The following is a 24,813-nucleotide window of genomic DNA, read 5'->3' as shown; positions in this document are numbered from 1 at the left end:
TAAACTATAAAGAAAATTTTCAATACAAAGTTTGACCAGCAAAAAAGAAATGAGAAGCATACGGAAATCGTCAACTGGAGAAATAAACAGGAATTAATATCACACTCAATAAGTGAAAGTACCTCAGAAGTGGAGTTCCCATCCACAGGATTAACTTCTGATTCTTTATCCAAAGCAGCTCTTCTATGAGAAGCATATCTTGTTTGTGGTCCTCTTCCCTCTTCTTGAGCTGATTTCAGAACAGCCTTACCCTTTCCTTTTAATGAGCTTGCATTTTTTTCTTGTGATGATCCCTTTGCAGCATCTGTTATATTCACAACAGACCTTGATCGCGTAGAATGGCGACGAGAAGCAGGAGTTGAAGTAGATGGAGATGGTGCACCAGCTCCAGTAGGCATGGTACTTGTCTCAGAATTGCCAACTGATGCAGAGGTCTTTTGTTCAGATTCCGTTCTGTGAACATGGGGCCAGAGGAAGTCTTCTATGGCAGCTAAAGTTGCAAGTGGATCAATCAATACAATGTTTGACGAATAATCACGAAGGGACTTTTCACCTTGTGCTCTACAAAGACGCAGCCTGAAAGGTTGAGATAAAGCACTTAAGCCAGAAGAAAGGCGTGCAACAGGGAACCGCTCCAAGGAAGAGAGAGCATTTTGAAGCTTTTGAACCAAAACACTCATAGGAGCCAAATTCCCTTCATCAACACCAACAGGAAGGGCAACAGCAATAAAAGACTTGTATCTTTTGATTGCTTGTTGTCGAAGCCTAGAAAGATGAGGATCTGAAATTCTTTCCTTAGAGAAGTATCCACATGAAAAATACTTCAGCAACGACTCCACAACACCACTTCCAATAAACTCAAAGGTGGAAACACCATCTCCCTTGCTAAGCTCCCCCAGCATCTCAGTTATCAGACCAATTAAACTTTCCTCTTTACCAGCGGAAATTTCACCAAGTCGAGGGCCAGAAGCTTTTGATTTTCCCTTGGTTTTAATCACTTGCCCATCAAGAGTGGCATTCAGCATAGCACAAAGATTCTTCAGGCAAAGAAGATCGTCTGTAACACCAGCTTCAGTAGACTCGGGATCTGAAGGGAAATACTTTTCTTTGAAAGCTTTTGCACGAGCACTGACTGCCATGCGAAGACTAGAACTGGCAGTAGGAACTTCCCTAGGATTTGGGGGTGAGCCAATGTTTGGAACTGAACTTTTAGGATCTTCAGTGGAGAATGTATCTGTATTTGAATTACAGCCTCGACGTCGATAACGCCTGGAACGAGATGATGAAGCAGGTATACAATCATTATCCTTCTCAGAGGATGATGGCTGAGAAGCAGTGCCAGAAGAAGCTATTACTAGTGCATCTACAGCATGAATAACACCCTCTCGAACAAACATTTTGGCAAAAGTACCGGGGAGCTTTTCCATTAAGATTTCAGCAATTTGAAGGGCAGGAACCAATACTTGAGGATCTTTCCAGGCTAAAACACCAGCCAAAAAACTAGGGAAGTAGCAACATAATTATGAGATATAGAAGCATTTAAAAATGGAGTGTTGAGTAGATATATCATGCAAAGAGACATCAATCGAGAATTCATACCTTGATATGCTAGTGATGCTATTCAAGGACTGAATCATATCAGCAGTGCTGAAGTACATAAGTTTCCCAATAACTGAGAGACACTTGTGCCGAACAAGACCATTCACACTAGACCCATATATCTGACAGCAAACCGCAAGCAAATCATGTAACCAAAAAGAACAAGTAAATGAATGTCTATTTGTTCTATTTTATTAAACTATGGACTTCAGTTTGGTCAAATGAAATACTGTTAAAATATAGAAACCTTAGGTCATACCTTAGCATAGCCCTAGGTGTTAAATCCCTAGGATTTCTATATTTCAATAAACACTAACCTGGATTAGAACAGGAAGGAGGTCGATTCCAAATTGCTGCAGAAGCTCAGGCTGCTCTTTTAACAGTTTCTCACGGGATGAAACCTCCTGAGAAGTTGCATTTGCGTCCTCCTGTTTGCTAGACTCACCACCGATAGATTTCTTATTTAAAGATCCCTTGACAAACACATTAGTGCTGACTGGAAGAGAGATTGTTCCATCGGGTAATGAGGGGAGAAGTTCATTAGCCAGGTTCACAATTTCAAAAATCTGGACATTGAAAGGAAATCCAGTAAGGGTGAAAATCTTGGACGTATGAAAAATATGGGGGGGGAAAGGTAAATTTTTCTAACTAGTAAGAATAAAACCACTGATCCACCCAATGATACAACTTGCAAGGTTTTTTCCCTAGCACTTCTATAAAGCAAAAAGATGGGTTAGGGTGTGACATCGAACCAAATTATAGTACACCAGATTTTTGGCTTTTTGCAACTTGTCATGAAGAAAGTAGTCCACTTCATTCTGAACAACCAATTCTGAAGACAAGTAATTAAATTCAAACTTTGAGCAACTATGAGAAAATAATCCTATAAATTTAGTGTTACATCCCCAATTCTATTTTTAATTGTTCTTTTAGTAAGTAGTCAGTCTTACATCCCCAAATTCCCATTCAGGTAGTAGTGAAGGGAAGATATCTAGTGTGAAACACTAAATTGCATACATAAACAGTAAAAACAACTATCAACTTATCAAGTTCTCCAGATGGCTATAAATTTTCAAAAGCATTTGTAGTAATGAATACTTGATGATTATGTACTGAAATATGCTGCATCAAAATTTTCAGCAGCTTCTTTGGTTCACATTTCTCAGATAATATCAGAAGACAATCTGACTTAATGCACACCTTTGGAGTATAATATGGTGCAATTTATAAACTATATAAAGGTGTCTTATACCTGCTCCGGTGGTCTATTAAAAGCAGATGAAACAGATACATTGCTGAGAAGACCATATCCAGAAAGAATTTCTTTAAGAATGCCAGTGATTCCAAGGAGAAGCAAAGTTTTTGTTCCCAGAGGAGAGCCACGTGCACATGTTGATAGAAGCCGAATCAAGCCCTACAAACCTCATCAAGTCAATAAATAAAACTAAAAAAATAAAAAGTAAATAAGAATACAGCCCTAAAATGCAGAAATAGTTACTTTAAATTTATTTATTAAAAAAAAAAACTGTGCATACTGTGTATGTTGAAGTGCTAAGGGAAGCCTGACCACCGCCAGAATTACTAGCAGAGATAAGAGAAGCAGTTTGTGTAAGAAGTCCATGATTACACAGTACATCCAACTTCTCAGGAGAAGATCCAAATGCCTCAGCAATTCGAGTCAAGCAGATGGAAGCATGTTCTAGAACCTATACAAATTGCAAGCAAAAGAAAATGTAAAAAAGTAAAAATCAGATAGGAATCAACTTGATGAACAAAATCAGTGTATTTTTTCATTATGTGGATCTTTTGCATAATAGACTTGCCTTGGCGTCATGATACTGAAGGAGGTTTGTTAACAATGGAACAGCTTCCATAACAAAATCAGCTGCATCTGATGGGAGTTTCTTGCACATATTTGCAGCAGTAGATAATGCTACTCTCTGCCAGAAGATTGAGTTATGAATAGTTTTTTAGACTTAATGGAAATTAATGAAGATAGTATATGTTGTTGGCATCAATCTAAGGAGTAAGGACCTTCAGAAAAGGTCATCATGTACAACATAGTTTCTGGTAACTCAATATCACCTGAACTCCAGTAGAGAAGAAATCAAGGTATGAGAGCACAGCCATAAGTGCACCAGCTCTCAAACAAGCTGTAGGGTGCTCCTGAGATATCTTCTTTAGAGCTTGTAAAGACTTTTTTCAAAATGAAAGAAAAGAAAGAGAGCAATTAGTACACTCTCTTTGGAAGCCAAATATTGGCAATAATAAGCATACAGGTTGTATTCAAATATGCTGTTAATCTGTTACAGAAGGCAGTGAAACGCCTTCCACACCAGCTTCTTAACTAGCTCACCTGTTCAGCCAAGTCCATGTATTCAATTGTGAGCAGCCGAGCAACAAAGCATGAAACTGCACCATAATGTACAACTGCCGCACATGAAGATGGTAGAACATCAACCAGATGGGTCAATGCCCTGGCAGCAAGAAGCATGATATCTGGATTACTCTCGTGATTAAGTAAACCGACCAACACTGGAACAAACGAATCCACTGAGAAAGTGCTGAGTGAATCCTCAGTCCCTATGGAAAGCATATCACAAAGCTGTGTCAAAGCCTCTACTTGCTTTCCTTCCTCGCCATCCGCCCTAAGCCCGGACAATATCTTCTTGAGCCGACCATTTTGATGCGAGGAAGACCCTGAACCCATTGCTGCGCTTGGAAGCAACTCATCCAACCCAGCACCCAGTTTCATGAGCAGACCCTGAAGTGCACTGTTTGCAGAAGTTAAATTATGCTGCAAAATTCCAACACCTCCTTCACTGTCATTTTCATCATCGTCACCTCCCCCAGATTCTAGATTCAACCCAATGTTCCTTTCAGCATCTCTATCCCTTCCCCTACTCCTAACCTCGTGTTCTTTCTGTTTGCCTTTATCCGAACTGTCCTTATCGGAAGTATGAGTAGGGTTCCTACCGCGGCGACTGCGGGTGGCAGACCCAGAGGATTCATTGGTGGAGTCCATCGGTGCGGAAGCTGCAATTGAGTCCTGGGAACGGTTGGCAGCACGAGAACGAGTGGGCACTCGGGAACGAGTAGCGATCGACGCGGAATTAGAGGCAGTGGCGGTAGCAGTAGTGGGAGTAGGTGCGGAGGTGTTCAAACGAGCTCGCTTGGCAGCTCGGGTGGTTGGACCAGAGGAAGAAGAAGAAGGCGCTGATGAGGTGGCCTCCGCCCGCTTCCGGCTCCGAGTTTCCATACAAAAGCCCAAGCCCCTCAAAGCAGGGAATCACCTCGCCGTTTAATCGGCGATCAGACGCTCTCTTAGTTCCAAAATCCTGTTCATCTTCCTGAATATCAGAAACCCTAATTACTAAAATACCACGATATAAAAATCCGATTGAGCTCAACCCCCAACATAAATCAATTCAGAATCCCGATTAAAAACTCGATTATTATAATCAATATGCAATTATGCCTTTGATTGATCAACGCGGAGGTGCGCCGAAGAGACTGATTTGATAATTAGATAAATGATGAATGTAACAGGGAAAATGGAGGATGAAACGAGCAACGGAATATATTTATATATTTTGTATTCTATTTTATTTTACTCGATAGAACAACACCGATTCAATTTGGAAATGAGTACAAGCTCGCATAGATGGACAGTGTCACTTGTACCTGTAGTTGTATTGTAACCGCCAACGTATTTTTGAGATCGTCATATTAACTTTGTTTTTAATATTTTATTGAAAAAAATGACACTTTTTCCCTTTGTTTATAGCACATTTTCTCCCTAAATTAATCATGTAAGTACATTAGTTCCATGAAGGAATAAGATTCAAATTGACCACTGAACGTAACCTAAAAATGCAATTAGGCAATGAAACGAAAAAAAGAAAAAATACAATTAGGTCACTGAACACTCCATGCAATTTCACCAGATAGCAGGTTACCATCAATTTCAGCTTATTTTGCCGAGCCACAGGTGCTGAACAGGCACATTAGAAAGACATGGAGGCCGTCAAAACCGACACAGCTATTTTGGACTACAAAGCTTATCCAGCCTTCCTCAATGATGCCATTTCAACCCTTGGGCTGCTAGCTACATGTATCTTCGGGGATCGGGCTCTCGGTAAGCTCTTCTTCAAGGCGTTTCTAAGTACTCAGGTCAGGGAGTGTTTGGTTTGGGCATACGGCAAGTGGGCGTTTCTGTGTGAAAAATGAAATATGCAGACTGTTGTGAGGGACGCTTTAGCTGAAGCGTTGGACGACCACGATTTGGCTACCATCATTAGCGTCTTGCCCGATGAGGTCGCCGATCCCGGTCCAACGCTGTATACTTAGCTCGCCCCCACAACGCTATTCTCGAGGGAGCCTGAAGGAACGCAGGAGAAGACCCCACCCCGGGATGAGCAGGGCAATTTATTTGGGAGCTCGACCACCGAGTTGTGTCGAGCAAAGTTGTTAATTTAAACTGATGGGGACTCGGCCCCTACTGTGCCAAGCATGCAAACTTGCACTACCCATATTTCAAGCCGCTTTTTGTTATGTCTTTTACTTATTCACCCAATACCTATTTTCAAACATCTAAAGGTCCTGAACATCTTGGTTTTAATTGCTCGTTTGTGTTTATACCTAAAGTTCCTCTTTTGTAGCCATAATGGTTATTTATTACATTGCAATTTTGTTGTATACCATAACTGAGTGGTTAATTGTACCATTCATTCCGACGCACGTTGCAACGGAAGCGCGATTGAGTAGAGCGTGGAGGGCGGCAATGTGGGGTGTGGGATCGCCCGCGTCAAGCAGCGCCATAGCGGTGGAATGACTCCAAGGCGTAACTGGCGATGCCGTTCTTGAAGTTATTTTTGTTTTGTTTTTGTTTTTTTTTTTCAAATAAATTGGACTTAGATACAAGTATATAGTTTTAGAGGGCATATGCCATGATCGTCGTCGTTGCATCTGCGCCGAAAGCCATGGAAGACAGTACCAATGTGTGTGCCGGCGTTAAATTTGTGAAATTGAGATTTGCGATTTACACTATAGTCTATAATGTTCTTTGTGAAAATAGCGCAAACAATGAAGATGTTGATCTGCTAATATGTCATCTAAGCTTGTGAAATCGTTCGGATGTTGTTACTGAAAATTACAGAAAACATTTACACAACTGAGTACTTAAAAGACAACGTTATTTGTTTGTCAGGTTTAAAGTGGATCATTGTTATAACAGAGTTTTGTTTAATCACAATCACGAGTTGTGGAAGAATAGAGAAAACAAGCTCATCAGGTAGTTTTATCCAATCGCCTGTCGCAGCAACTCCCTACAAGAAAGAAGAAGAAGAAGAACGAAGGAGAAGGGAGGAGAAGGAAGAGTTGAAATGACCAATTTGTCCCCATGATTAAATAATTAAAAATAGTTTATATTTTTCCAGCCAAATTTCGCCAGTGATTTGGCTGAGAGTGGACTAAATGTGTTAAAATTGTATAGTTATGAGACTAAATTGTTAGTTTTTAAAGTCAAGTATGTAACACGCTTCCTATAGTCATAGGACCAAAAATGTAATTTTCTTTAACATGAAATTATTATATCTAACAACTATACGATAAAGTAAACACACACACACACACACACACACACACACACACATATATATATATATATATATATATATATATATATATATATATATATATATATATATATTACTGTTTATCTCTATAACTAGTATTTTCTATGCTCGATGTGTAAAAAAATAAGTACACAAGATTAATACTTTATACTAAAATTTTAGATTTATTTACATTTTAGATATTTAAATTATCGTAAATAATAATAATGTAAAACATTTTTATAAATTTAATATTTATATGTTAGAAAACAACTAACATATAACTCTAATATATAATATGTATATATTATTATTAGGGGAGAAGATAAGGAAATATATGGTGAATGCATGTGTATGGTAACAATAGTAAAAAAGATAAAAGAAATTATAACAGTATATGTATGTTTGTCTAAAATATTATATAATACAATTTTTATAGCATAATGTATAAAAAAAATATAACGAAAAAATAAACATAAATAAAATGTATAACCTTCCTCACACTTATTATGTTTTAGATTTTAAAATAAAATAAACATAACTAAAATAAAAACATAAGAAGTGTGTAATAAAACTGTGATCAGAATGACCCAATTCCGAAGACAAGCATAACGTAATTTTGGAATGTTTCACTGCCGAAAGCAACGCAGAGTTCTTTCCCTAGTCCGACGGTGAGCTGCGCAAAAATAAGAGCAACTGTGCAAAGGCTATATACTACACTAAAAAACTAAAATAACGTCGACCTACGCGTGTTTAATAAAGAAGATAAACTACGCACCCAAAAAAAAAAAAAAAAGAAGATAAACTCAGATCGACGGGGGACAGTCGCGTCCTTTTCCTCTCCGTTGATTTTTTTTTTTTTTTTTCCAACGTCCAAATAAATTCAATCTTCTGTCTCTTTCTGGTCTTGATTCTGGTACGAGGAAGAGTCGAGGAGGGCTGGGAACGTGGACTGTAGAACCTTCTAGTCGAGTTTGATCTGAGTTTTTGACGAGTTGAGCCAGTGAGTTTAGCTGAGGTTGCTGTGAAGTGAATCTCGAGGGTTCAGAGATGGGTTTCTTCAGCACCATCATGGGTTTTTGTGGATTTGGAGTTGGGGTCACGACTGGGCTTGTGATTGGGTACTTTTCCTTCATCTATTTCCAGCCCAGCGATGTTAAGGTACTTTCTAAGTTTCTCTAATGATTTCAGCAGCTAGCTATGCTAAGCCCAAGGGTAGAAGGTAAGCTGTATTTTGTACTGAATCTTCTGTCGTCCTCTTGCTACTTTTGAGTTCTTAGTGGGCGTAGCTTCCCTGTTTTTAAAGGTCCGCTATGGTGTAAAACTTTACTAATCGAGAAATTTTGTCGTATATTCGTATGCTTGATGATTTTACGAATTAGGAAATAAGGTATTTTACCTTTCAGATGTTGTTGGTTTATTAAATCAACCAGATATTTACGGGAATGAGCTCAAGTAATGACTAGTATAATGCGACCCTTTCACTAAATGATATGGAGGCCGGAAAAGGATAGCTACCCAAGTTCCTATTGGTGTCAACTTCGCATAATGAAGTGAATGACTGACAAATCATTGGACAAAATGCTGATATTATATTTGTCATTCTTTACTGACTTGCAGCTTTCTATAAGAGAAACACAGGAAATGGAAATTTATGATTTGTTGTAAGGAGTGGGTTTGAGTGATTGTTAACATCTTATGCTGCACTTCATTGATATTTATGAGTTTGTGATGTACAAAAGGAAGTTTATATATCATGTGCCTGCAATTTTTTAACTCTCAGTCAAGTGCATAATTTTCTCCCATTAGATGAATGATAAATGAGTTACAAACATAATCAGGATCCTGTTATTCGCCCGCTGGTTGAGCAAGACACTAAAGCTTTGCAAAAGTTGCTTCCAGAAATCCCCCTTTGGGTTAAAAATCCAGACTATGATCGAGTATGTATTGTAACCTACCTACATTTCACTGCCTTCTCTCCAACTTCACTCCTTACAAACTTATTTCTTTTTCCCCCTTAATTTAAGGTTGACTGGATCAACAAGTTCCTTGAGTACATGTGGCCTTATTTGGACAAGGTAATTGCAAGTATTTAACAGTGTTTTGATATTCTCTCATGTTAGAAAGAATACATTATCCACTCTCAGCCCTTTCATTTTTGGTAGGCCATTTGCAGGATGGTAAAGACCATTGCTACACCAATAATTGCAGAGCAAATTCCAAAGTATAAGATTGACTCTGTCGAATTTGAAACACTGACTCTGGGGTCATTGCCTCCAACTCTGCAAGGTTGTTAAATGATTGATCATTCACAAATTTTGTTTTCTCCCTTATTGCATTGCTTCTCTTCCAGTTGGCTTATGTTTGTTATCTTGGTAATTAATATACAAATTGGGTTTGAAAGGCAGTCAGGTTTCTCTTGTGCTATAAGTTCTCTGCCATCTTTAACTTTTGATTGTCTCCTTCCCTTCCAGGTATGAAGGTCTATGTTACTGATGAGAAAGAGTTAATCATGGAGCCATCATTCAAATGGGCAGGGAATCCTAATGTTACTGTTGCTGTTAAAGCATTTGGGTTGAAAGCAACTACTCAGGTTTTGTGTTTTTCTAGATGTTTTATATTTTATTCTATATCTTCATAAACATATAACCTATTAATGCATTCAAAAAAATATAACCTATTAATGCATTCAAAAAAATATAACCTATTAATGGATATTTCAGGTTGTAGATCTACAGGTCTTTGCAGCACCACGCATCACCCTGAAACCTTTGGTCCCTAGCTTTCCATGTTTTGCCACCATATACGTGTCACTTATGGATAAGGTATGGCTTGATCTTAATGTCTAGAAGTGTAGAACAAGAAATAAAGATGATTTATGATTTCAAGTGAAACTCAGTCTATTATAGCTTGTCACCCCAGTGTGTTCCCAGAAAATATAAATATCATGTTCATATTTGTAGGTATCTGTTAGGAGTGAAATGGAAGATCAGAGAAAGATACTACATATCTAATCTAATATAATTGAATTTATTGAACAGTATGAAGAATTGCATATGCATTTCAAATCCCATACGTATTTCAATGTTGAGGCGTACTTGTATAAAATTAGGGGCACAAAATAGGGAAACTAGAAATCCCTCCATCTATAGTGGCTTGGTTAGTAATTGGAAAAATGGAAAATAGATAATGAAATGGAAATTTTTTCCAGAATAAAAATGGAAAAATGGAAAATAGACAATTGAGTAACTTGATTTTTAATGTTCTTGCACAGTTGTGACTTGTTAAATAATTTTGTTTCACTATTATATCTTGGATATATACACTCCAGTTTTTTAGATTGTTGTACATTTTGAGGTTGTTTCTTTTTCACTATCCTCTTAAGAACTTGTTTTTGCTTTTGTAGCCACATGTTGACTTTGGATTGAAGATTCTAGGTGCTGATCTCATGTCAATTCCTGGGCTGTACAGGTTTGTCCAGGTACAGCACCTTCTACATTTGATTCTCTCCCTCCCTCTTCCTCCATCCTCTCAAGTGAAGTGTCAACTTGTTTGTTCTATCACCTCAAAGGGCATTTTTCTCAAACAGCTTGCACACAATGATGGTTTATGTACTGTGGAGTTCATGCATGTAGGCAACTTAACAGCTTAGGGAAAAGTAGTTTATGCATCTTTTATCAAGTTGCCAAGTTATTTTTATTTTTATTTTTTTGAGAAGAAGTTGCCAAGTTATAATGATATTATTTGGAACTTTTTACAATTTTTTTGGTATATTCTCCTCTCCCTCCTTATTGACCCTTTTATTTTTCGAAACAAATATATTCCATCACTTCTCCTGAACAAAGTTGGATGCATATCACATCTTAGTTGTGTCACATTTTAAAGTGTGTTATGACATTTTCACTTAATAGTTACATGAATAAGTACTAAAATGTGCAAGAGGATCCTCTGCAGGAGATTATTAAAGATCAGGTTGCTAACATGTATCTGTGGCCTAAAACTCTGGAAGTGCAAATTTTGGACCCATCAAAGTATGTTTATGATTTTTGTATTTTTCAACTGAGTTTTATGGCTTAGTTTTGTGAATAATTGAGTGTGTTAATCAACTTTTGGGATGTGCAGAGCCATGAAGAGACCTGTTGGAATTCTTCACGTGAAGATTCTTAGAGCAACACAACTGAGAAAGAAAGATCTACTTGGGGCTTCTGATCCCTATGTGAAACTTAAACTCACAGAGTCTAAGCTCCCATCAAAAAAGACTTCAGTGAAACATAAGAATTTAAACCCAGAATGGAATGAGGAATTTAGCATGGTTGTTAAAGACCCAGAATCTCAAGTACTGGAGATCTATGTTTATGATTGGGAGCAGGTAATTTTAATACTTTGTGGTTATGGATTTCACTCATTCATTCCATGTATCTCATATGTTTATTCTTCTTGTCAGGTTGGGAAACATGAAAAGATGGGCATGAATGTTATCCCACTCAAGGATCTAACCCCTGATGATCCAAAAACTATGACCCTTGATCTCCTAAAGAATATGGATCCAAATGATATTCAGAACAATAAATCACGTGGGCAGATCATGATGGAACTAACTTACAAGCCATTCAAGGAGGAGGACAAGCCAAACAATGTTGAGTCTGGTACAATTGAAAAAGCTCCAGAAGGGACACCGCCAGGAGGAGGTGTACTTGCAGTATTAATCCATGAAGCTGAAGATGTTGAAGGAAAGCACCATACTAACCCATATGTCCGTATCATTTTTAAAGGGGAGGAGAAAAAAACTAAGGTACATGCCTGCCTTCCCCCTATTTTTGTCCTTCCATCTCCTTTATTGTTCCATGCCTTGCAAAATAGTTATTGCGACTGCTGTTCTGAAAATTTGTATTCTGATGTTCAACCAACAGTCAGGCAAATACTCTACTGTACTCCATGAAGCTCAACATAAATGCTTTCTTAATCCTCTATAATATATATATGTATGTGTATTCTGAAACTAAAATTCCTCGTCTACCTTCTGTTACATCCTATTGGGGCATTATTGTAGTCAATTATGCTTAAATAGTTAAATGGTTATGAGGCAAACATATATGCCACTTTTGCTTTTGCAGCAACTGAAGAAAAGTAGGGATCCAAGATGGGATGAGGAGTTCACTTTCATGTTGGAGAAGCCTCCTGTGGATGATAAGCTGCACATAGAAGTTGTCAGCACCTCAATGAGGATCGGTTTACTGCATCCTAAGGTAGTTGGTTATATGTTCTTTTTGAAGTAAAGGAATATAATATTGTAGTTTTTATTGACTAAGAGTATTCAATTAGATGATCTTCCTTGATGTATTTTTTCAAAAATTATTATGGCAAATTAAAATTCTTGTTGATAAGCCTTGGGAAGGGTTGACTCAAAATCAGAATTGTATAGATATACTATTGAAAATAAAGGGTTAACATTGAGGATAACAAAAACTGAATATAGTCATTGCAGTTTGAATATCACCAGCACTAGAGTCTAGAGTCTAGAGGCAATGAAGACAGAATGAATTTAGTTGGCCATTTGAATTTCTGCTGCCATTGATCAAAGAATTAGGGCTTACCAGTGAAGTATATTAGTGTGATTGGGATTTCATGTGGCATAAATTCTTGTAGATGTGTTTGCTGTATGTCCATTAAATTGGCTCTGCTCTATATTAGCAAATATTGTGCAGAGAAAAGCAAAATGCCTATAAGATAGCTGTAATGTAGATGATAGTGTAAGTGGATGTGGGAGAATATAAGACAGGACCATATATGAAATGAATATGTTTGATGGTGTGGGGTAAAAATGGGACCAAATGAAGACAACCTCTGAGAGAATGGGTTAAAAATGGTCTGGATATGATATTGATTGATTTTAAAAAACCTTAATAAATTCTATCTGATTCATTATAGCTGCTTGCTTTTAGCTTCATTATTTGACACAGCTAGTACATTTTGATGTACTTGTAATTGCTATCCTATCCCAAGGATATATCTTTGCACTTAAGCTTGTGATAATTCATGCTTATCCGGGAGATTACTATGACTATTTGTGTGATGAGAAATGTTTGGTTTTTTGATTCAGGAAATACTGGGGTATGTTGATATCAACCTTTCAGATGTTGTTAGCAACAAAAGGATCAACGAGAAGTACCATCTCATTGATTCAAAGAATGGGAAGATTCAAATTGAGCTGACATGGAATTCGGCTTCTTAATCTTGGTTGGTGTTATTGAGACAAGAATTGTACTGTATATGTACTTGATGTACATTATTACCATTTACTTTTACAAATTCTCGTTGATATGTTCTGCTCTTCTGCTTCGGCTTTATCATATTTTACTCATGGCAGAGAATTTTTACATGAAAAAGATGTGACGACCGATGATTGTTATTACATTAATTAATTAATGCTTTTGATTAATAATGTAATATTAGGTAATGTTATTTAATAATAATAATAATAATAATAATAATAATAATAATAATAATACAAAAGGGAAAATGGTCAAATAGCCGATTGAACTATGATAGAGCAATTAGATTTTTGAACATTTAAAAGGTGTAATTAAACCTTTCAACTCATTAAAATTGGTTAAATAAGTCTAATTTATTGGTAATCAATAAGTTATGAGTTAATACCCAAAATTGTCCTCGACTATAGTGATTTTTTTCAATTTCGTCCTAAACGACTTTGGTTACCTAATATAGTCCCAGACTTTTGTGTTTCGCTCAATTTAGTCTTCCGTTTGTTATTCCGTCAAATTGGTGTTAAATAAAGGGACAATTCAATAATATCAATATTGACCTCTCTTTACTTTCAACCTGCGAAGTGAGAAATCTCTCTTTCTTACACGAATTACACCCAGAGTTACTCTCAGACCTACGAATCAAATTTTATATTCGCAGCTTTAGAAGTGATTCTGGGAGTAATTCGTAAAAAAAGAGAGATTTCGCACTTCACATGTCTATGAATAAAGAGATGCAAATATTAGAATTACTGAATTGTCTATTTATTTAACAACAAATGGACGGAATAACAAATGAGGGACTAAATTGAGCAAAAACACAAAAGTCTGGGACGAAATTGAATAAAAACACAAAACTCTGGGACTACATTAAGTCACCAAAGTTGTTTAGGACAAAATTGAGAAAAACCACTATAGTCGAAGACGATTTTGGGTATTAACTCAATAAGTTATTGATAAATTACTATTAGTCATCTTTGATTGTTGTCCATAATAAAATCACCATTGTTTCTACTACTACATGTTAGTTGACAAAACTGATTGTCTTCTTGAAAAGGAAGACTACCGGTGTCGTTGCCTTTTTCATATTGAAGAAGAGCGACCATAAATAGTCATCTCCCAAAAGCTATTAAAAATGGTTGTCTTCTTCATCGCAACAATAGGACGGGCTGTAACAAGTCCATATTTGGTTGGTGAGTTTCTATGCACGAAAAAAATATTTTAAAAGACTTAATTGTACATTTTAAAAATTTAAAAATTTAATTGCTCGTAAAATTTAATGACTTTTTTGATCATTTCTCCTAATATAAATGTGAATATAGTACTAACCGAGTAATGAATGAATAAATATAGAGCTATTATCGTAACCTTTATATAATAAAGCTATATGGTTTGAGAAATATTTAATGTTACAATTAATGCAACAACATCTTTTATTATAAAAAAAAAAACACAACATTTAAAAAATAAAATAGCTATATATTATATAATCATATAAAAAAATATACTTTTGAAAAATAAAATAGCTATATATTATATAATCATATAAAAAATGTGTTCAATTAGAGTTTAAATTTACACCTACAAAATTTGAAATTTGCTTTCCAAATGTAATTATCTTAGTTATTGGTAGGGAATATCCCGACCGACATTATTTTACCCCGGCTGGTCTGTCTTTGTCTTTTTCTTCTTGTCTTTACAGGTAACAGGTCGGGCTTCTCCGACCGGGAGTTGCCCGAGCGGCAGTGTCGACCACCGAGCGGTAGCCCTTTGGCGAGAGCTGACAAAGGACACGTGGCGGTTCCTTGCGACGACAGACAGGGCACCCGGGAGGATGAAACGTGGTGGCTACGTGGAGAGCATGCCGAACGACCGGATTTGTGTCTCCGGCGTAGCGGCTATAAATACCCACAGTAGCTACAGTGTGAGGGACTTTTGGACGATCGATAGGTTGTTGTTAGAGAATCCCGACCGCAGTCAGTCGGTACTCAGAGCAACCAAGTAGATTGTACTTAGGGCCTTCACCGTGATCAATAGAAATATTTACTTGCTTTATTTGGTCTCGGGTTTATTTAATTATTGCTTACGTAGTAATTAGCAGTATCATTTTGGCGCCGTCTGTGGGGACCCGTGCAAGAAAGCAAACGTCTTGACGAGCACCCGGTCCTTCATCAACAATGTATCCGTGGGCACAAAACCTTTTTGCTGACGACCAGGCGGATGCAGCCAGTTCATCCGACCACCAGGCAACGCAACAACAAGGTCAGACCATAGACATCAACCTCAATCTCTCACCACCACATCCATCCAACACATACCCGGCCGCCCAACAGCCGGTGAACTACATTCAACCGGGGTACCCAACACCCGGTCAGCCATATCCACAACAGCCGATGATGTATCCCGGCCAGTATCCATACCCGGTCCCACCTCCGCCGTACGGGTATTGGCCTGGCCAACCGATGTACTACACGCCCCTGGTTGGCTATCCACCATATACGCCTGCGTACACGGCTCCAGCCGCCGCCCCTCCAGTTTACCCGGCCGCACAAGTAGAGCCGCAGCATCAGTCCGCTTCCCGGGATCGACGCTCGGCTCGTTTGCGGTTGGGGTCGGGGGGTGATGATGCGATGGAGGCACCACGGCAGGCCCAGCAAGCAGCCGAGGTCCCCACCCAAGTGGAGGACCCCGAAGAAGTTGCCCGAGCGGCAGTGTCGACCACCGAGCGGTAGCCCTTTGGCCAGAGAGCTGACAAAGGACACGTGGCGGTTCCTTGCGACGACAGACAGGGCACCCGGGAGGATGACACGTGGTGGCTACGTGGAGAGCATGCCTAACGACCGGATTTGTGTCTCCGGCGCAGCGGCTATAAATACCCACAGTAGCTACAATGTGAGGGACTTTTGGACGATCGATAGGTTGTTGTTAGAGAATCCCGACCGCAGTCAGTCGGTACTCAGAGCAACCAAGTAGATTGTACTTAGGGCCTTCACCGTGATCAATAGAAATATTTACTTGCTTTATTTGGTCTCGGGTTTATTTAATTATTGCTTACGTAGTAATTAGCAGTATCAGTTATTATTCGTATTATGAAAATTATAATATAGATGAAATACAATTAAGAATAAATCAATGTAATTATGTAAATTCTCTCTATAAATTTATTTGAATATGCACATAATTAGAGATTATATTAACCATACAAAATTATAATTATAATTTTAATTGTAATTTTGTATTTTATAAAAATAATAAATACTTGACCAATGGAAGCTCAAAAATATTATTATATTAAATAATTTAAAATATTTTAATTTTTCTATTTTTTATTTATATTTATAATAACATAATTTTTTTCTGTGCATCGGTTGAATTACTAGTAATATAATATAATATAATATCCACATGTTCCGTGGGCTAATTTGTTCATCGGAGTAATCGTAATGGGCCTTCCTCTTTGACCCATTGAGATTGAACAGAGCCAATCAGAAAAATAGTTTCTATAAATTAAAAAAAAAAAACTATAAACTGGAAAAGAAAAGATCATTTCACTGACAAATACAACCAGTCGCCAATCACTTGGGCTAATCTTATCTGATTTTCCGATCACAATTCACAACTCCCTCCCTCCAATGGCTAAGGCCATCGTCGACGCCGAGTACCTCAAGGAGATCGAGAAAGCTCGTCGCGACCTCCGCGCTTTAATCTCCAGCAAGAACTGTGCCCCTATTATGCTTCGCTTAGCGTACTCTCCTCTCTCTCGTTTTTCTTTTTGTATGAAATTGAAGAAAATATAACATCAACTAAAAAATAAGAGGATATTTAGATATTTTGGTAATTTGATTGTAGATGGCACGACGCTGGAACCTATGATGCTAAGACAAAGACTGGAGGACCAAACGGTTCAATCAGAAATGAGGAGGAATATAGCCACGGCGCCAATAATGGCTTGAAAATAGCTTTAGATTTTTGCGGTATTACTTTTGGTTTTTGAACCTCTATATTTCTACCCTTGATATCTTGGTTAGTACATTTTAGTACCTATGATGTGATGATGATGAGCTAGCTCGCTATTCTAGTACTCTGTAATTTATTTAATAGTCAGTATAACAAAGGTTTAGATAGGCGCTTAAATATTTCTATGGTGCAGGTTCTAGTTTCAAATAATAGATTCCTTAGCTTCTTTGATATAGAGTGTTTAGAGTATGAAGTGATTGTTTTCCAATTTCCACTGTTATGTTTGACAACTTTACTCAACAAGCTTCCCATGTTTGTCGTTTCTCTAGTAATCCTAAGTGAGAGAGATTCAAATATGAGAATACTAGTCAATTTTAAAGTCATAATCCCCATATTACCAAACATGGCCTCAGGCAAATGTTTCTCATATTTGTAATAGATTTTCATAGCAATTGCTTTGAATGCTTTGTTGAGGATATATATATAATAATAATAAATGTGTATTATTGTTCTATTCATTACATTTGAAGATAATGTTCACTGCTCTTTGACTCATAAAAGAAGGTTCATTGCTAGTGAAGTAAGTGTTCATCACACTAATAAATAATGATTATGTGAGCCTTGATTGAGTCTGCTCCTAAATCCCGGAGGTTAATATGTAAACTGCTCAATGCCTTTGGAAGAGTTTGCACTCCTCACTTTCATTCCCTCTGCCATTCTGTTTTGCTGAACTCTTTTAAAGATTCAAGTAAACATATGTCAACCTTTGATTGGCTGTGTTTCTGATGACAGAGGCAGTGAAGTCTAAACATCCAAAGATTACATATGCAGACTTATACCAGGTGATTATTTTTATATTACTTGCACAACTTCTTTCATACATTGAGTGATTATTTCCAGTGTTTTAGTTTGTGCCCACATGCTAACTCTTTATATTTTCTGTAATATTTCTAGTTCAATTTAATTACATTTCTATTGATGTATGATGACATGAGAAGTGATAGTTCATACATCTACGCTTTTTAAATTCTACTGGCTTGCATATGTTTCAGGCGCCACGCAATTATTGAACATTGGACTAACTAATTTATAAATATATTGGGCATCTTAGCTTGCAGGTTATGTTGCTGTTGAGGTCACTGGTGGTCCTTCCATTGATTTTGTTCCTGGCAGGAAGGTTTGTAAATTTGTTTGAATCCAACCATAAGTTGCAGTAATGCGGTTACATTTTCATTTGATATCTTAAATCTCATTTGCTTGTCTATTTGTTGTAGGACTCAAAGGTTTCTCCAAAGGAAGGACGGCTTCCAGATGCTAAGCAAGGTTTCCCAAAGAACCACATGTGATTTTTTATTTTTTTTTCCAAACAATTATTTCTCAGGCATTTCGGTTTTTTATGCAAGCATTGAATAGTAGATTCTGATTTTCCCCCTCTCTTCTAAGAACCATGGAGAAAGATGGTCCTATTAAGGGTTCTCGTACAAGTGTTATCATTCAATAAAGCAATTCAACATTTGCTTTACTTTAACCACTCTTGCATATTCTCAGTTGAAAGCACACACGGCAGAGAAAAGAATGCAAAAGAGAAGATACAAGGATAAAAAAAAGAATGGAGTGAAAAGAAAATAAGAGAGAAATTTTGGATTATAGTAGCAGGAATTAAAATGGTATTTAAATTTATACAACAGTTGTCAAGTCACATAGCCTGATAGCCCCTTGGTTGTTTAGTTGAAGCTTCTATAATAGGATAATGCATGCGGTCATGTTGTTAGCACCAGCTGTATCAATTGAACTCCTTAATGTCTATCTAATGCATGCACCTGTGGATAAACTAATTTGAAAATTGACGACAGTGGCTATTGATGGTTGATGGCTGTTGAGTATTCTGCTTGGGTTTTATATTAGTATTATTACTTCTTTTTAGTACCAAAGTAATTTCACTGTGTTGACAATGACTTTGCTTGAACCATCTAAATCTTCTTGGCAAATCTAAATGTACCAACCTCATCATGAGTATGATTTACTGTTGTTTGCATAGTATGATGTATCGAAATTTAGCTTGAATATCAATTTTGTCTTGATATTGTTATAGGCGTGCCACATTTGAAGGACGTCTTCTATCGCATGGGTTTGTCTGATAGAGATATTGTAGCTCTATCAGGAGGTCACACGCTGGTAGTTTGCATTCCCTTCAAATATATTTAGCACATTCCAAGCCTTCCTCTTTAATTCCCAAATGATTTCATTGGACATAAATAAGCTGTTTGTTTCCAATTATGTGCAGGGAAGGGCACATCCAGAGAGATCTGGTTTTGATGGTCCATGGACAAAGGAGCCACTGAAATTTGACAACTCTTACTTTGTGTAAGACTTGTGGGAAACCAACATATACAGATTACCACATATATGGAAATTAATTGTTCTTGTTTCTACTGTTTTCCTCATGTTCACTATCAATGTTTTGATATCAGGGAACTGCTTAATGATGAAAGTGAAGGCCTGCTAAAACTTCCCACTGACAAAGCTTTGTTGGATGATCCAGAGTTTCATCGTTATGTTGAGCTGTATGCTAAGGTAACAGTTTTTTCCCCACTAGAAAAAGAACAAAATGACCCTTCTCTCTCTGCTATTGCATTCATTTTATTTAATTTTACTGCATTGAATGGGTTTTCACTTTTGCTCCAAGTAAATCATCCTTTCCTGGTTTTGCTAAGCTTTCATTTTTGTCTTGAAGCAACTGGGCTGCACTTCATAGATAATACTGTTAGCTTAGTCTATAGCGTCTCTAAGCTGTGATTACCAACGAACTTGTACCTTATAGTCTTTCACTCTGAAAGTAGAAATTGAATGCGATCTAGTTATTTCTACACATGCACAATGTTAGCTTAATGAAACGAAACTGCTTTCTGTTTTTTTGGGGGGTAATGCGCAGAGTGATTTCTAACTACACTCCCATTTAAAATAATTGGGTCAACAGCTTCCCCCATCCCATAGTTGAATCGTAATGCAAGTTTTGCATGCAGGATGAAGAAGCCTTCTTTAAGGATTATGCTACGTCACACAAGAAACTGTCTGAGCTTGGATTTACTCCATCCAGTCCCAAGACCGTGAAGGACAGCACTGTATTGGTGCAAAGTGCTGTCGGGGTTGCTGTTGCTGCTGCAGTCGTGGTATTGAGTTACATGTATGAAGTTCGAAAGAGGATGAAATAGATGATGGATGATGGAAGGAAGACCTTGGGTTGGCTGCATCTATCTTATTTAAGTTTCTAGACCTGATATTCAAAATAACACCCTGCAACTTCAGGTGTTAATAAGTAGATGAACCTTCTACTAATACATAATAATTAACGGATCGGGTATTGTATTGTATGTAAAACGCGGTTATAATATGCTGCATTGAATACATAATAGACAATACATTTTATGTAAAGCACCAATTTAGTACGTGCTAAAGGTCCCTATGAAGTTGAGCTTTATTTCCTTAATTACGGAGTATAATTCATCAACTTAACATTAATTACTCTTACGCACATATGCTGAAGCTGCACACTTTTGTGAATTAAAGTTATTTTGTTTTTGGTTGGAGTTTCAAGGGCAACAGATTACGTCAGCTTGCGTCCCTAACTCTTTGTTGATTAGTGATTACTAGTTTACTGAATGGTTAAAGAGCTGTAACTTGCCACATCCATCTCCCTCTATACGACGGCAATTATAAGCTCAATTTGTTTGGGGTCGTATGGAGGAGGTTGTTTGTAATGGTTACAATCGTCGTCTTGTCTTTCTTCAACGACGTTGTTGGATTATTGGGAGCTCTTGGATTTTGGGCTTTGACGGTTTACTTCCCAATTGAAATGTACATTGGTCAGAGGCTGAGATGAAGATTGGAAGATGGACGCAGAGATGGGTGGTGCTTCAGACACTGAGCGTATTTTGTCTGTTGGTTCTATTATATTGCAGGAGTTGTTGTTGAAGCATGGCGGGCAGTAGGCAGGAAGCTAGGAAAGTAACTCGTTACTCGTGCAGGCAGTTGTGACAGTGGAAGTCGTTGTTGGCATCAGATTCCTTCCACCGACCACCTCAACCATACAAAAACAAGCATGCAATATCATGAACGACGTGACTACTTAAAAGCTAGCTAGCTAGCAGGGAACTGGGAAGGGAATTTATACCCCTGCCCTAGTGCCCTACCCTCCATCATCTCACAATATATATATGCCCTCCCACATTCGTTCTAAGGATGCTCGCTGCTCAAACATATTCTATATAAAAGATTCCATAACATAGATAGGCCGGGTTCAAGGCTCTAAACTGTATCGGACTAATTAGCACCCACCCACCCACCAATAAATACTTGGGTTTGAATGCCTTAAACTAGATCACAGATCCATGTTTATATATTTTCAAAAATATATATATGTTTGGTGAGGATTGAGTAATTGGTTGAAAAATGTGGTACATAACGACAACCAAGTTGGTGTCTCTGATTATGACTACGGAAGGGAACACGCACATACAAGAAGCTAGCGCAAATAATTAAGTATTATAGAGCGCAGCAGGTCGTAGCCTATAATTTAATGTGTTAATGCTCTGCTCTAATAATTTAACATTAACTCTGTTTCATTCATTTCACTATACTACCACCAACTAACTTCTTTCTAAATAATAGCACTCCACACGACAAAATAAATCAAACCAAAACAGGACTAGGGAAAATGGTTGCATGCATGCTAGCTTCCTCCGAGTCGGAGGAAGCGGCTTAGGCTATCTAATCTATCTAGGCATAGCAAGCAACCAAGCAGCACACTTCTGCTACTTCACACTCCATCTAAGTACTACATTACATTACATAAACATAATAGGTACCAACCATTCTAGCTGCTCCAATGCTCCATCTCATCTCTCATCTCTCATCTATTTTAATTAATTAATTTCTTTCTTGCATTGTCTGCTAATAACCCTTAACAACTTCTGGTGCATGCATATGCATATGCATTCAGCATTTGCAGTCTTCTACAATGGCTCCAGTTGGGTCACTGTTATGATGCTTCGAACCACATGCTTCCCATCCGTCCAAGAAAGTGAACCAAAAACAGCACCCGAATCATCCAACACCACGTTCTTGCTATCCATGCTGATTGTCACATAGTAGTTCAATTTCCTCACTGTCTCCGAGAACACCAGCTTCATTGGCTTCACACTCACGCTCACTCCCTTGGGTGCCTCGACCTTCACCCTGTACACTGCGTTCGTCTCCCCCACATTTGTCACTGTCCTGAAGAATGTCTTGCTCGACGTTCCAGTAGCTGAGCTTGAAAACAATGCAGCGATTGACGGATAGTTTAGATTCTCTGGCACTGGCTTCTTCATTGGGCAATTCACCGGTGATCTTGTGATCACCTGAATCGTCTTTGGGCCGTACTCAATTGCACACAAGAAGGTAACATAGTCTTCATTGGTTAGATCATACACCAGTCCAGGGTCCATGGCGAGGTCAAGATTCAAGTGGCCTGCACCAAAATCATATGGAGTGGCTGCTTTTCCAGTGGCCTCATCCGTCATTGCTTGCAGCTTGTTATTAACTCTGCTGGCGGTTGTCATCATAGCTGATCTTATTGCAGCAGGGCTCCAGTCAGGATGGGCGGATTTGAGCAAGGCCGCCGCACCACTGACATGAGGACAAGCCATTGAAGTACCAGACAAAATATTGAATTCTGCTTTTCTGGTATCTAGATCTAACCCGGTTGGGCCAACCGCATCAGTCCAGGCAGCTAAAATGTTCACTCCCGGGGCGATCAAGTCTGGCTTCAATATCTCAGGGTTTAGCCCGTTTGGGCCTCTGGCCGAGAATGAAGCCACAACCGGTGCTGGTTTTACTCCAATTACGGTCCCGTAGAAGTTAATTGTTGCAGTTGCAGTTCGATTTGAAGCTATCAAGGATTTAATAGCATTACCTTCGTATGATCCAACAGAACAAGCTGGTAATAAGTGAGCATCCCCAACAAGGCCCTCGCCGTTGGACACGCCGTTGGCAAGTATCATTCCGATTCCACCGGCTTTCTTCACCACCATTCCCTTGGCTACTCGCGGATTGCTCCCGCGATCACAGATCACGATCTTACCCCTAACTTCATTGGGATCAAGTGAATTTTCCATACACAGTGAAGCAGAGAGCACGCCCGATTTACCGGGGTAAACCAAGGGATACATTTTCCCCTTCAATGGCAATCCTGCGTACAGTGATACTCCCGAAAACTTCCTACCGTCACTCAGGATTACTTCCGCTGGGAAATTCCGGTCGATTGTGCCGGCGCCGACTGTCATCAGCCACGGAGCAAGGTTAGTTACGGACATTCCGTTAGGGCCATCGTTGCCAGCTGATGAGGACACAAACACGCCCCTTGAAACGGCGCCGTAAGCTCCGATGGCAATAGGATCTAGGTAATACGGCGAAGACACACCGTCGCCTCCTCCAATCGAGATCGAAATGACATCTACACCGTCGGCAACAGCAGCATCAAAAGCGGCGAGAATGTCGGAGTCAAAGCAACCCGCATTCTTCCAGCATACTTTGTAAATAGCCAATCGAGCTTTGGGCGCAACACCTTTAGCGATTCCCGATGCATAACCTGACATACTAGCACGGAAAGCATACCTTCCCGCTGCGGTGGAGGCGGTGTGAGTGCCGTGACCGTCGGCATCTCTGGGGGATCGGAACTCAATAGTATCATTGATACCGCCGCCGATTCCACCGAATCCGCCGGCCTCATGGCCCTTGGAGAAAAACCGAGCTCCAACGATTTTCCTATTACAATTTTGAGCAGTGAACTTGGCTCCCGTTTCGCAAACCCCCTTCCAACGGCTAGGAACGGGTCCGAGATTCAGATCAGAAAAGCTCCGCCTCTCCGGCCAAACTCCGGTATCGAACACTCCAATGATGACATCGGAGCCGTAATCAGAGTCGGACCAGAGACCTCGCTGGTTCCTGAGGCCGAGAAATTGAGGGGACCTAGTGGTATGAAGCTGCCTGCGGCGGTCCTCGAAAGCGGCGAGGATGGAGGGATGGCGAAGCACGGAAGCGGCCTGGGATGGATTTAGGGAGGCTGAGAATCCATGAAAAACGGTGTCATAAACGTGAAGGATGTTGGATGGTTGAGTAAATTCGGAGGTGTACCAGTGGTAATGGGTAGGGAAAATAGCTGGCTTTGTACGGCTGTCCACCCGGAATATGTATGTTTTGGGCGACCCATCGGCCAAAGCCGCCGGAACAGTGAGAAGGAAGAAGAAGAAAAAGAAGAAGAGGAAAGAGTGAGCCATTGGATCCCTCGGAGTAGAGGAGAGTCTAGTGACTACTGACTAGTGAGTGAGAGGCATTTCCAT

General features: G+C 38.8%; 4 protein-coding genes across 4 annotated transcripts in view; 2 read left to right on the top strand and 2 right to left on the bottom strand.

Annotated features, from left to right (window-relative positions):
* Positions 1–5,244, bottom strand: part of LOC109165066 (E3 ubiquitin-protein ligase UPL3-like) — a 10,514-nt gene extending 5,270 nt beyond the window's left edge. The window contains exons 1-8 of the mRNA XM_019313676.1: positions 3,956–5,244; positions 3,685–3,795; positions 3,423–3,539; positions 3,135–3,305; positions 2,852–3,013; positions 1,917–2,165; positions 1,600–1,721; positions 123–1,500 (exon numbers count right to left, since the gene is read on the bottom strand). Coding sequence (XP_019169221.1) covers positions 123–1,500; positions 1,600–1,721; positions 1,917–2,165; positions 2,852–3,013; positions 3,135–3,305; positions 3,423–3,539; positions 3,685–3,795; positions 3,956–4,858 — 3,213 coding nt within the window. The 5' untranslated portion in view covers positions 4,859–5,244. The remainder of the gene's footprint in view (positions 1–122; positions 1,501–1,599; positions 1,722–1,916; positions 2,166–2,851; positions 3,014–3,134; positions 3,306–3,422; positions 3,540–3,684; positions 3,796–3,955) is intronic.
* Positions 211–24,813, bottom strand: LOC109165067 (subtilisin-like protease SBT1.6). The gene is made up of 3 exons (XM_019313677.1): positions 22,440–24,813; positions 18,964–18,970; positions 211–223 (listed from the first exon to the last, which is right to left on the bottom strand). The coding sequence occupies exon 1, from the start codon at positions 24,748–24,750 to the stop codon at positions 22,447–22,449; it is 2,304 nt and encodes a 767-aa protein (XP_019169222.1). The 5' UTR covers positions 24,751–24,813; the 3' UTR covers positions 211–223; positions 18,964–18,970; positions 22,440–22,446.
* LOC109165069 (synaptotagmin-1-like) lies at positions 8,025–13,623 on the top strand. The gene is made up of 12 exons (XM_019313682.1): positions 8,025–8,375; positions 9,056–9,154; positions 9,242–9,292; positions 9,380–9,503; positions 9,689–9,807; positions 9,938–10,039; positions 10,621–10,695; positions 11,169–11,245; positions 11,337–11,583; positions 11,659–12,006; positions 12,329–12,460; positions 13,315–13,623. Exons 1-12 carry the CDS (start codon positions 8,265–8,267, stop codon positions 13,444–13,446), a joined length of 1,617 nt encoding a protein of 538 aa, XP_019169227.1. The 5' UTR covers positions 8,025–8,264; the 3' UTR covers positions 13,447–13,623.
* On the top strand, positions 16,995–20,924 carry LOC109165070 (L-ascorbate peroxidase 3, peroxisomal). The gene is made up of 9 exons (XM_019313683.1): positions 16,995–17,222; positions 17,327–17,451; positions 18,227–18,276; positions 18,546–18,611; positions 18,709–18,757; positions 19,527–19,609; positions 19,719–19,798; positions 19,906–20,008; positions 20,458–20,924. Exons 1-9 carry the CDS (start codon positions 17,110–17,112, stop codon positions 20,644–20,646), a joined length of 858 nt encoding a protein of 285 aa, XP_019169228.1. The 5' UTR covers positions 16,995–17,109; the 3' UTR covers positions 20,647–20,924.

This window comes from Ipomoea nil, unplaced genomic scaffold (assembly GCF_001879475.1).
Source record: "Ipomoea nil cultivar Tokyo-kokei standard unplaced genomic scaffold, Asagao_1.1 scaffold3069, whole genome shotgun sequence".
NCBI classification, from domain to species: domain Eukaryota; kingdom Viridiplantae; phylum Streptophyta; class Magnoliopsida; order Solanales; family Convolvulaceae; genus Ipomoea; species Ipomoea nil.
The sequence above is the reverse complement of the archived record's forward strand: the minus strand, read 5'-3'. Positions and strand labels throughout refer to the sequence as shown.